This window comes from Taudactylus pleione, unplaced genomic scaffold, assembly GCF_031769625.1.
Source record: "Taudactylus pleione unplaced genomic scaffold, aTauple2 ptg000431l, whole genome shotgun sequence".
NCBI lineage: Eukaryota > Metazoa > Chordata > Amphibia > Anura > Myobatrachidae > Taudactylus > Taudactylus pleione.
This window is the reverse complement of record NW_028284833.1, coordinates 3,112,207-3,125,565: the sequence shown is the minus strand read 5'-3', so window position 1 is coordinate 3,125,565 and position 13,359 is coordinate 3,112,207. Positions and strand designations below refer to the sequence as shown.

At 41.2% G+C, this 13,359-nt stretch overlaps 1 protein-coding gene across 26 annotated transcripts in view; it reads right to left on the bottom strand.

The window, feature by feature from the left end:
* The window catches only part of LOC148506021 (protocadherin gamma-B5-like), a 519,059-nt gene that overhangs the window by 71,180 nt on the left and 434,520 nt on the right, over window positions 1–13,359 (bottom strand). The window contains exon 1 of one of the 26 annotated variants that reach the window (XM_088447411.1): window positions 6,945–9,529. The exons of the other annotated variants lie outside the window; for them this stretch is intronic. Coding sequence (XP_088303537.1) covers window positions 6,945–9,389 — 2,445 coding nt within the window. The 5' untranslated portion in view covers window positions 9,390–9,529. Of the gene's footprint in view, window positions 1–6,944; window positions 9,530–13,359 lie in introns of those variants that run through there. 26 annotated transcript variants of the gene reach the window in all.

Genomic DNA, 13,359 nt, shown 5'->3' with positions numbered 1-13,359 from the left:
GAGATTCAGTAGTGTTTCTTAAAAACTGGACTGGTACTCCCTCTTCTGGTCAATAATGATGATTGCAATTATAAACATGTATATCTTAATGCTGAATTTTGAATACAGTATGCAGAAAAAAGTTATCAAGCTAAATTTGTGTTTCTGTCCTGTGTTAAAAAAAATGCTCAAAAAGATTGATCTTTTCTCTTGAAATCGGCAATGTTTTGTTAATTTTGAAAGGAGAACATATAAACACAGAGGCCCCCATTTATCTACGATGGTAAACACCAGCACAAATTTTTGTTTATTATCACTGTGATACAATTTTTTTTTACTGGTATTTACCAATACTTACCCCTCCGGCGAGGTCCAGCGAAGACCTCCTCCTCTGCGCGGTGCTTCGCTGGGCTGCTGGCAGCCTAATGCTGCCAGCAACAGGGCTCCAGGGTTATGCTATGCGCAATGGTCCATCTGCACATGTGCACGACACGGGGACCCGGCAATGCCTGGAAGTCGGAAACACAGTGCCGGGTCTCCATTGCCGGCAATGGGGACCGCATCTTTCTCACCATCCAAAAGACGGCGAGATCGATACTGTGACAAACAGCAGTAATCTTAGCTTACCGCTGTTTGTTAAATCCAGAAAGGATGGCATAACCCCATTAGTGAGCGCTAAAGGGGTTATGCTTCGCTGATAAATGCGGGCCACAGTTTGCTTAATAACTAGTCCAGAATTTAGAGTGTCAAGGAAAAAATAATACAAATAATTATAAAAATTATTATTATTTTTACATAAGGAAAATATCTAGAACACTCGACTTTAAATAAATGTAAAGTTTATTACCAAAAGCAGTACAAGAGCCAGAGCCGTAACTAGACTTTTTGGTGCCCTGTGCCAGAAAGAACATTGGCGCCCCCCTCATTCTTCAAAGGGACATAATGCACCCAAAAAAGGGCCATGGCTTCATGGGGAAGGGTCAGGGAAGAGATAGGAGAGGCCAGGAGATGCTGGAGATGAAATAAGAGGAAGCTACAAGCAAGAATGATAATAAAAATAAATTTGACAGGCCCAAACAGTGCCCCCTGACCTGTGGTGCCCTGTGCCATGGCACCGGCCGCACTACCCTAGCTACGGCCCTGACAAGAGCAGCAATTCGCCAGCATATATTTGTTAGGGTCCATGATTGGAGGATGAAAGTATCACCCTTAAACATGTAACCTAATTAGTTAACAAATAGTTTGGTACTAAATACTTCTTTTTAAAGATTTAATGCTCATTTAAGAAGTAGTTAATTCCTATCTAGTTTTTAAACAGCAAACGGTAACAGATGAAGTAAGATTCAGGTGGATATTTTTCTAGGACCAAAGATAGACAAAGCTGGAAAGATGTACAATGCAGAATGCCTTAAATACAGTTACATTGAAACATTGACTTCATTTTGGTTATGTAAAATAATATAGAGAATAATTACTTTAATATTGGCCCAGTAGTTTTGATAAAAGCAAACTCTTATTTTTAAGTCAAACACAAAAATAAATAATCAAAATAATATATTTTAAATCTCTCATGGGCAAAACTGTAAAATGTATCTTGGAGTTGATCCACAAACATAATTACGGTGCACATAAAGGGGGAGATGTATCAAACCTTGGAGAGAGATAAAGTGGAGATACAGTAGACAAAGTACCAACCATTTATTTCCTAACTGTAATTTTTCAAACACAGCTTGTACACAGACTGAAGCTGATCGGTTGGTACTTTACTTCTCTCCAAGGGTTGATACATCTCCCCCAAAGAGAGAGATAGAAAGACATAGGCAAATCCGTCAGCCCTCCCACAATGTACCCCCCTGGCCTGTGATATTGTAGACAGATCTGCACCCCAGCACATTAAAACATAGAGGAGCAGCAGACAGCAACGTGTATAAAGCTACCAGCTCCTGCCCCTCCATGTCATCGGTTTCACTCAAGGGTACCGTGGTGACCAACAAGATGATTATGTCACTTATTCAATGTTTTACCTGCCCCTTACAGCCTGTTGATAGAGGCAAATGCCAAGGATGGCAGAGGTAACACGTGTCCTGGACATGGGGATTATTTATCAAAAGTGCATGTAGCCTTACATGATGGGAAAACAGGTATTTCATCCTATCGTTAACTGACACAATATTCATTTTGTTATCAATGACTCAAGTAGGCAATAACAGAAACAAATCTTAGAAAAAAAGATATTAATTTTGTATCATACTTACCTACTTTGCTGGTCCGCAAAGTGGGTGGTTCAGGGGCATGACAGCACAATTGCATCATCATGGCCATGACCCCCGCTATACAGTGCTGAGAAAGCAGGCATTGTAATATGGGCAGCGGGGCTACGATAACGTGATTCACCGCAAATTGCGTCATTGGACCCCACCGGACCGCCCACTTGTGCTTTATATGTGAGTGGCCACAGGGGGTTGCGAGCAGGTGGAAGGGGGCTGCGGGGGTTTGTGAGTGGGTGGAGGGGGGTCCACGGAGGAGTACTGGAGATGGATGGAAGTGCGGGAGACTACTTTTTTTGTTTTGTATATTATATATTTTCTTGTTTAAAGATATTTATTCTTTTTTTATGTCTATATTGAACTCTTTTTTTATCTATATCGTTATTATTCACGAAGAGAGACTAAAATCCCAACTCTAAGCTCTCTGTGCCACTGCCTACATAAACTGGCTAGGCCACTACTGCATGTGCAAATCATCAGAAACTGGCCTGCTGATGTACGTTACACTTTACTGTTCCAGGTTATTATTGCTATGGCAGCTGAGTATCTCAGTGAGAAGCTACTTGCTGCAGTAAGAAATTATATACCGCTCTAACGTATTAGCATTCACATGCAGGGACAGGGACCTCGAAAAGAGCTCATCCCTGCGGTGTGTTCGGAGTAAAGTGACCGCATCAGAGTGTTCGATGGCCATTTCCCGGTTCTTTTTGCAAAATGTAGCCCATAACCTACAACAGGCTAACGCTATCTTCAGATGGTGTTAAGCTGCGTACACACTGGGCGATAAAGTGGACGACTGAACGATAACGATATCGTTATCGTTCAGTCGTCCACTTTATCGTCCATTTTTAAGCCCAAAAAGATGAACGATGACGACGACGCGCGTTCCCGCGGGTCGTTCGTCATCATCGTTCATCGGGCTGACATGCAGGCCAACCTGACGATCTCGTCAGGTTGCTGCATGTCAGGGAATGGGGGAGAGAGCCCGGCGCTGAACGATATCGTTAATGACATCGTTCAGCGGCTGTGCTCAATGTCATGAACGACATTGAGCAGAGCCTGCCGGGGACACACTAGACGATAACGCTCAGGGAGCATATCGTCTAGTGTGTATGCACCTTTAGTTGCGGGGCCAGACTGCTCTATAAATCTACAGCTTTGCAGCCCTATAGAAACCTATGGGGCTGTGGGTGGTGTCGGAAATAGAGGGACCACAGCAGAAGCCTTGGTGCATCATATATTAGCAATAAGAAATGTGAATAAAGCACCTAGATGCACTGTGAGATGTTGTACATGCTGTGAGATGAGGACATAGCTGGGTCATTGCTAAATCATTTTGTATAATATTCTACTGATTCTGCAAGTGATATTGTTCAAATGGGTTGGTGTAGAGCAAATTTGGTACCTATGTTCAAAAAAGTACTGAGGTCTCAACTACAGTAAAACCCTGTAAATCTAAAGGTGCCCATCCACTTAAAGATCTGAAAACGACTGCACGATTACGACATTGTTTGTCAGTCTGTGATGAGCCTGCACTGAACGAGCAGTCGTTCAGTGCAGGCTCATCAATCATCTGCAAACATGCTCAACTTGACGTTATCGTCAGGTTCTCCAGAATGTTTGCACGATGATAGATGTCTAAATGACCAGCAGGCACGCACATCGCTGGTCGTTTTAGACATTTTTGCAAACCATTTGCAAATGATTTATGAATGATTGAACGATCAAACGATCGTTATCGTTCAATCGCCCAACTTAATCGTCTAGTGGATGGGCACCTTAACACCTAGGGTGTGAAAGATATTTGAGGGGCTATTAAGTTACAGTACCATATTCATAGTTATTTATATTGTGTACATATGCAGTATTCTGCAGGTCTTTATCGAGAATATTTTGTAATTCACATCAGTCCCTGCTCCAGTGGAGCTTACAATCTAGTTTCCCTATCACTTGTACACACACCAGTGGCTCCCTCACAGTGTCTGGAGCCAAGTGCTGAACTTAATACTACAGTGTAGTGGCTCCTGTCACTGAGGGGGAGTCTGCACCTTGGTGTCACCCCTCGGCAGGTGACACCCGGGTGCGGCCCGCACCCCCGCACCTCCGTTGTGACGGCACTGACACACACATATACACTGGGGTTAATTACTGTCAGAATCCAACTAACCAGTGTGTTTTGCATTGTGCGATAAAACTGAAGAACCTGGAGGAAACCTACGTAAATATAGGGAGAACATACAAACTCCACAGAGATATGCCCTTGATGGGGATCATACCTAGTGCCTAGTAGTGTCATGAGGCAGTAATGCTAAACATTACACCAACCATGCTGCCAAATACTTTAGATACAGTATATTCTAGAAAATAAAACAATCAGCACCAGCCTGCCTGGATTTACAAAAGGACGATCTTGTCAAACAAATCCATGTGAATTATCTAGGGAATAGTAAACTGAATAGACATAAACATTTTACACTGTGCCTTATAACTTCTTACAGCGTAAGTTGAAGAACCTAGAACATATAATATGTGCTATTGGCTAAAAGACCGTATTCAGAAATAAAGTAATTGGTCATCCTACATTTTGTTTAGATTATAATGGATTAGCCCAGGGTTATGTGTTAGCTATTAAATTACTAAAGGTTATGGAACATCTCTGGTTACATTAATTTAAATTGTGTAAAAATCATATAATAATGGCAAATATAGAAAACGGTAAGAACCAAATCAGTTTGCTGTCACCACAAAGGACATAGGATCACCCATTGCTGTTGGAAGAAAAGAGATTCAGCAGCAAAAATGGAACTGAGCTGTAAGAGCCATTAAACTACTGTATGGAATGCATCCCCACATGAACTGGCAATTGCAGACAGTGCAAATACAATGTAAACCATACTTTCCTACTCTACCGAATCTCAGGTGGCTCTCCCAGATGCCCGGAGAAGGCAAATCTCCCGGAGGTCACCCGCCACTGCTGCCCACTCCTGAGTGAAATGAGTGGTCCTGTGTGGCTTGATGATGCGATTCAAACTGAATTATGGGGTCATGAAGACACAATCATTGCATCACACTCCCTGCGCTGCCCACTTTGCTGCACCCCCCTAACTAACTTAGCTATCCCCACCCAGAAGTATGATGTAAGAATACAGTAACTGCAATATGAATCCAACTGCAGTAGAGTTATAGCAGGGCACTGCTGTACTTGTGCTGGCTCATGCTGCCCCCAGCACATATAAAGTGATGACATCATGATAGATGGATTGTAGAGCTGGAAGCCCAGTGCCTCTCCAAGCAGTGAGGTGCACACCCATAGTTACAAACCTGGATTATAGTTTACTCCACATATAAACTTAATAACACCCTACAAACTTAGATCAATATATTTTCACATACAGTGATGACATGAGGGCATGGCCATAATGCATGGGGGGGTTTCATATCAATGGGCGTGTGTCTAGCATACTATTTATATAGTAAACATGGTGATTTTAGCCAGTTTACCAGAATAATTAAGCGCACATTATATTTTTTTTCTAGTTTCATTGGCTGAATGTGTCTTTGTTTTATGCTGCTAATATTTTTTTACTTTATTGAATTTACATTTTCTAATGTTGATCCAAGGTATATTATATTTTCTCATTTTTATAAACACCAGGGCGTTATATGCCGAAAATCTTAATTTATATTTTAGTTTCATTCGTGACATCAAATGATGGCAAAATAAAAAAGTTGGAGTATTATTGTGCTATAATAAATCTATTATTTGAATTTTTCATCACAGCTCATCTTTAAATGTAATGTTTTATTTAAATGTATGTAACTGTATAGAAACCAAATTTTTGTACGTCATGATTGTAAAATATCTGATATATTATAATAACAAATGACACTTACAGTATACTGTGGATCTGCTCTAGACATTTCTAAGAGCAGTGAATAGCATGTATAATCTATTTATATATGAGATCATCTACTTAATCAATATTACTATTTGTGATATAACAAAAAGAAATGCTGACAATGACTGCTGCGAATACAGTAATCTAACAAGATATTATAGTTTTCAAATCAGGATCAGAAGAGATTATACACTATTGGACTGCACATCACTTTGAACCTGTCCCGCTTGTATAGTAAATAGGGGGGTCCCTTCCCTTAGACCTCAATGTTACCTGAATCCGGGAGCTGATATGTCCCATGAGCCCACGGCAAAAGGGAGCTGAACCCTTAGGGGTATATTTTAGATTCTACTTATCATATATCTAATACCTTCTAAAAGATAATAGCTAGAATCTGATTGGTTGCTATGGGCAACATCTCAACTTCTAAAAACCCACACGTTAGTAATAAACCCCTTAAAGTCATCCTCAGTACTGTTTAATAGACCATCCCTATTCAGTGTTATTGAAAAGGACTGGATGGATACTACATGTTGGGAGGCAGGTTACATTAATGAGTTATCCAAAAGTAGGCAAAAACTATGAAAAAATACTAAAGTGAAATAATCGAATAAAATAATATGAAAACGAATCAAAGTGTATACTGTTTTTTTACAAGTTGTTTAAAATATACACTCATCATGAAACAAGGTTTTGTAAAATCATTGTAATCACATGGTAACCCACATGTGGGAAGAATAAAACATACTGTAAGCTGCAAGCAAAGAAAATAGAGCATAAAAATAATATATTATCTCACCTGGTTTATGTCATTAAACCAGCTTGAGTCAGCCGAGGCATTATTCTCTTTCTCAGTGTCTGTAATTTGGGTAGCACTGAGTGGTTTTGTCAATGTAAAATCAGGGATATTTGCTGAGGGGAAACAAACTGGATAACACGGTCCTGGTGGGTCTGGTGGGGCCATCCTCACTTCCATGTATTTTAAAGTCCCGTCGGTGTTCAGGTAAAGTGTTGGCTTATACTGATCCATGTAGCTCTCAGAATGTGATTTGTTTGGCAAACAAAATCCACAGTAACTGTCATAATGATCCTTTCTAAGGCACCTCACAAGTAATATAGCAAAGGTAACAAGAAATACTAAACCGATTGCCACAATGGAAATAATAAGATACAAAGTCAAATTGGTTGTTGATTTGGCATTTGTAAGAAAATCATGTGATTTGGGGCTTTCTTGTACAACATGATCCATGATAGTCACCAGCACAGTGACTGTAGCTGACAGAGAAGGTTCCCCGTGGTCACTGACTGATATCACAAGCCGATGCTCTGTGGTATCTGCCTCATGTAAACCCCGCAGAGTTCTGACTTCTCCTGTGTACTCAGAGATGTGAAACAAAGCCGGGCTGGCAGGCTGAGCGAGGCTATAGACCAGCCAGGCATTGTGCCCAGAATCTAGATCCACCGCAGATACTTTACTGACCAGATAACCGGCAGAGGCAGATTTGGGAATGTTCTCTTGAGCAATGATTTCCCCTGAGCTCTCTGGGTATAATATAGTGGGAGAGTTGTCATTTGTATCCAGAACAAATATGAAGACAGAAACATTGGAGAATAACTTTGGAGACCCAGAATCTTCCACTCTTGCTGTTATCTGTAGGACTTGGAATTGCTCATAATCAAAGGAACGTTGGGCATAGATATTCCCAGTGTCTGAGTTAATGTAGACAAATGAGGAGACAGGAGAAGCGTCTATGTGGCTCTCAGCTATGGAATAGATCAGGTTTGCATTAGCTCCCTCATCTGGATCTACAGCAGATACTGTACATAGCAGTCTGCCGGGCTCATTGTTTTCTGCTATGGAGGCAGTGTAAGCAGTCTGTAGGAACGCTGGAGGATTATCATTAACATCGGAAATATTAATGGTGACTGTAGTCTGGCTGCTTAGTGATGGAGACCCCAGATCAGACGCAGTCAGTATAATAGTGTATTGTGCTACCTGCTCCCTGTCCAGATGTCCACTAGTGACCAGTGAGTAACGATTGGACATGGGCTGGCATCTAAAGGGTAAATCCGGTGATACATCCAGCTTAATTTCTCCATTGTTCCCGGAATCCTTATCTTTGACTGTGATAAACCCAACAACTGTTCCAATTGGGACATTTTCAGATATTTCTTTGGTTTTTGAAGTGAATATAATTTCTGGGATGTTATCATTTACATCTTGTATATGCACCCTGATTACACAGCGCCCCTCTAGTGTAGGTGACCCTTTGTCTACAGCTTTGACAAATAATTCATACAATTTTGATACTTCATAATCCACATCTCCTTTCACAAATATTTCTCCCGTGTTTGAGTTTATTTCAAATATTTTCTCAGCTGAATCCAAAGTATGGTGATCAAAGGAATATAGGATTTCACCATTTGCCCCCTCATCCTGATCTGTGGCATTTAGTTTAAGAATAATTGTGTTTATTGGTATATCTTCTAGGATATGGACGTTATACTGTGATTGATCAAACATTGGTAAATTATCATTAATATCTAATACTATGACTGATATCTGAGTGGACCCAGATCTGGGCTGTTTTCCCCCATCAAAAGCAGTGACAATAAGCCTGTGCTCTGCTTTATCTTCTCTGTCTAGAACCTTTTCCAGTACTAATTCTGGAATGAGAGTTCCATCATTGCGATTTGTTATAGACAAAGAAAAATATGGATTTGCATTCAGTTTGTACTGACTAACACCATTACTTCCCACATCTAGGTCCTTTGCAGTCCGCAATGGAAAACGGACACCGGAGCTTGTTACTAGCTCTGTAATCTTTATAACTTGGTCATTAGCTAAAAAAATAGGATCATTATCATTAATATCCAAAATCTCAATTTCCAGACTGTGCAGCTCCAGAGGGTTCTCAGCCACAACCTCTAGATGCAGCAAACAGCTCAGGCTGGACGCACACAGACTCTCTCTATCAATCCTCTCATGTACAGTCAGAGCTCCAGTGTCGTGATTAATAGCATAATATCTGCTACTCCCTTCTGATCCCAAATTCAGTCTCCGTTTATTGATATCTGCCAGGTTTAACCCCAAATCCTGAGCTACATTCCCCACAACAGTCCCTGGATCTGATTCCTCAGCAATAGCGTAACGAAGCTGCCCAGAGACCCAGCCCCAGCTACAAAGGAGAAAGGAGATTGCTACTTGCCATTTCCAAGCCTTTGTTAAGCTTTGGCTGTCCATATCTTAAATCCTTCTTCTTAGCTGGCATAAAATACTCATTTTTTATAATCCAAGTATATTTGTAGTGTAAAAATACATAATTTTGCTGAAAAATGCCTCCTCAGCTGCATTGAAAACATCCACAGGGTTCTCATCGGAGCAGCAGCTCTTCTTTGTGTGTGTGAGAGAGGAAAGATGGGAGGGTGATTCACTGAGCCAGGGGGAGGAGAGTGTGGAGATGACATGAGTTGATCTAACAGTACAGCTTAAAATTTTGACTGGATGACATGTGTGCCCTCTTCTGGCCAATAGTGATAACTTCAGTTTAAAAAATATAGTAATCTTTGCAGTAAAAAACAGATATTATTTTGTTTTATTTTTAAGCAATTTGCTAATTGTCATAAAATTTGTTTTAGAACTTCAGATCTTATTCATCTAGTTTTATTTGGGAATTATATAAGACCTAGCATCAAGTGTTGCTCATTGTATCTTATAATTACTTATACTAGAAAGAAAATCAGAAACGGTTAATTATAATAACAAGGGATGGAACAATTAATGCATATGGATATGTATCCGATAATTGCCGGAAATGTATGACATCACAGGTGTGTTGCTTAGTACATCCCGTCCTTTTGAACGTATTAGTTTTTATAAACCTGCTGAGTTATAAAATGATGACACATAGGGGTTTATTTACTAAAGTGATGTATTTTAGAAGTTGAGATGTTGCCCATAGCAACCAATCAGATTCTACTTATCATTTATCTAGCTGCAGCACCTTCTAGAAGATAATATGTAGAATCGGTTTGGTTGCTATGGGCAACATTTCCGCTTTGAAAAACCTGCATTTTAGTAAATATACCCCAAAATGTTCTGTATTACTTTATTCTGTTGAATTTTGTCCATTTGAGTACTTACTGTATATAAAATAGAAAAATAAACATGAGTGAGTAGTTTATACAAATATATATTACAAATATATAAATTGTCACAAATATCTGCATCTTGACACATTTTGCTATAACGCCAAAGACATATATCAACATAAAAGAATATATTCCGGGCGATATAGCATTGCACCTAATTTGATTAGCAAAGGTTCATGAAATGAAATAGGGAGGAGAGATAAATTAATCATAGTTTAAATTATGTTATGTGCTCCCAAAATACTGTTATGGAATCTCTAGAAGCCTACAGTATGTGCCAGGAAGTTCAAATACAGTATAGCATTCCCGCTAGGCTGTTTTAGCGGGGCGCGGCGCCCTGCTCTCCTTCTGGAAGGCAAAAAGCGCCCTGCCCTCCAGTAGGAGGGCAAAAAGCGCCCTGCCCTAACAGCCTGAGGGAGCCGTCTTCACCCGCGGCTCGCAGTGTCCCGCGGGTGAAGAAATGTGCGGTGACCCGGTCACCGCCAGAGAATAGACGCCGGGCGCATGCGCCCGGCATCTATTCTCCCTGTCTGCAGGGCTTGGGGGCTGCCCGGCGTGTCCGTAAGTGTCGGGCACGCCCCCAAGAGACGAAAAGGGGATGCGTCTTATAGACACGGCCCATTTTGATGACCACGCCCCCTTCTCGGTCACGCATGCGGCTTCGGCGCGCGCACGAACGTGCCCTCTCTAGCTCCGGCGCCCTGCCTCACGCCGGAGCTAGAGTGAACACTACAGTACATCATAAAACAGTGTGATCATTATTACAAGTCACCTTCAAGACATGCTGTAATTAGACTTTTTTTAAACCGCGCAGCCATTTCATGAAATGTCTTCTTTCATCAGGAGACTACAACATATTCTTTTCAAATATGTATTTATTTTCTATAGAAGTGTTAACAATACAAATGTTTGTCTCATGCATTCTTAAGGCACACATCCACTAGCAGACCAAAAAACGACCGCACGATTACGACATTGTAATCGCGCAGTTGTTTGACAGTCTGTGATGTGCCTACACTGAACGAATGTAGGCACATCAATCATCTCCTAACATGCTCAACCTGACATTATCGTCAGGTTGCTCAGCATGTTCAGCCGATGATTGATGACGGAAACGACCAGCGGGAGCGTGCATCACTGGCCAATTCATGCACGATTCATGAGCGATTGGGATGATAATGATATCGTTATTGTTCAATCGCTCATAGAAATCAGCTAGTGGATGTGTGCCTTTACAGTAAATTGTTTTATTGTGCTACAGACTTCTTCCAAAGCATGGCCCTACTATGTTCTAACAAGATTTTTATTTTCAAAAATTCCACCTTCCAGAGTTCCATTAATACTCTTGGTATCTTTGAGTGTTTTTTTCTTCCTCTGTTCCTCTCTTCTAAATTGTGAACGTTCAACTCTTGGAAGTCTCTCTTGACTTCAGGATCAACCTATGCACTGTTTTAGTAGCCCTTATCTCAATTTTTCTGATTGTATTCATTTTTTTAAATATATGGCTCCTCCAGATCTGTGCACAGTACCTGAAAAGAGGTCCCTAATACTCCTTCTATGACAACTAAGCACTGTATTCTGCTAGCTTTTCCCACTATTTGACTATACTCCGAGATTTGGTATAAAAATGATTAGAATAATAAGATATTTATAACTGATAAACATCTTCTTTCTTTATTGTAATCATTTTTATAGTTAACACTCACCAGCTCTGTGGAGCTCCATGGGACTGCAGGAAGACGAGAGATAAGGCAGCAACAGCTCAGCCTCGCTTCTGTATAGTCAGACACTGCTTGCAGAGCTTGGGGCGGGATCACACCATAGGCAGTAAGCTGCACAGAAAGAGAGCTAATAGAGGCATGTCCCTGAGTATGTGGGCTATACCTTGGATGTGTCATGTGACCAGGTAGTGCACTGCAGTGTTTAGAGATAAGAGATTTGCCGGCAGCAACTAGAGAAGACTGTGATGCAGGTAGGAGAATCAATGGACACTGAAGTTTAGTGTAGTGAAGGGGACAGTTACAGTGACTAGGGGGTAAGACAGGCTCCCACAACACAGACCCATCTGCCTCACAAGACATTGACCTCACCACACATCACTGGCTTGCATACCTTCACAGAACTGTAACAGGGCTTAAATGTGACCTGTGCTGGCCTGTTCTCTTAGCACCTGACGTCATTAAGGCGCACAGAGGGGCTGGGGCCAGCAGCAACAGTGATTGCAGTGCTGACTTAGAGTGTCCTGAGGATGATCCAGATCAGCTGAACAGACTGAGGTTGCCTGTCTGGAATGTCTAAAGTATGTTCTAGTGGCACAACAGCAGTAATCATGGCTGCAGGATGCCATTCCAGACGAGCTGCTAGCCAGAAGAAAGGATTGTGGGGCGGCAATGGTGCCAGCCCGAGAGCCTTGTGCTCTGTGTGACAGCACCAGTGCATAACCCTAGTTTTGGCCCTGTACCTTCATACCATCTAACAATCCAAGGACTGAACATGAGTTACACCACTGCCTACCAGCCCTTCTTCTGGGCATACACTATTGAGTACAACACTCTGTCTCCTGTTCTTTAGTCAAACATTCATCCAGCTTTCACTTTACATGATAATTGTCAACAGTATTTGGTTATACATAGTTGTACATAGTCATACCTCCCAACCAGCCCTGTTTTGTCAGGACAGTTATGATTTTGGAGGAATCTCCTGCCATCCCGCAATCTGAAGTTTCTTATAGGATTTGCTAGGGTAGGGATATGTCAAACTACAAAAGCATGAATTTTCATTTAAAAAAGCCCACACTGTGCTGTGGTCACATCCTCCATCCTATCTGGGTACCTCTGATTGTTGGGACATATGTATAGATGTAAAGTAAATAGGGGGTTGTAGTCTCTCACATGCCCCTAAACTTTTCCCAGCACTAATAAACTGATCACAGTAACTCCTCATACATACATACATAACTACATACATATACAGTATATATTTTGTACTCCAACATCAGCGCAGTACAAATTCTTTTGTGTAGGCATCATATCAAAACATATCCCAAATGAAGACATCCCCGT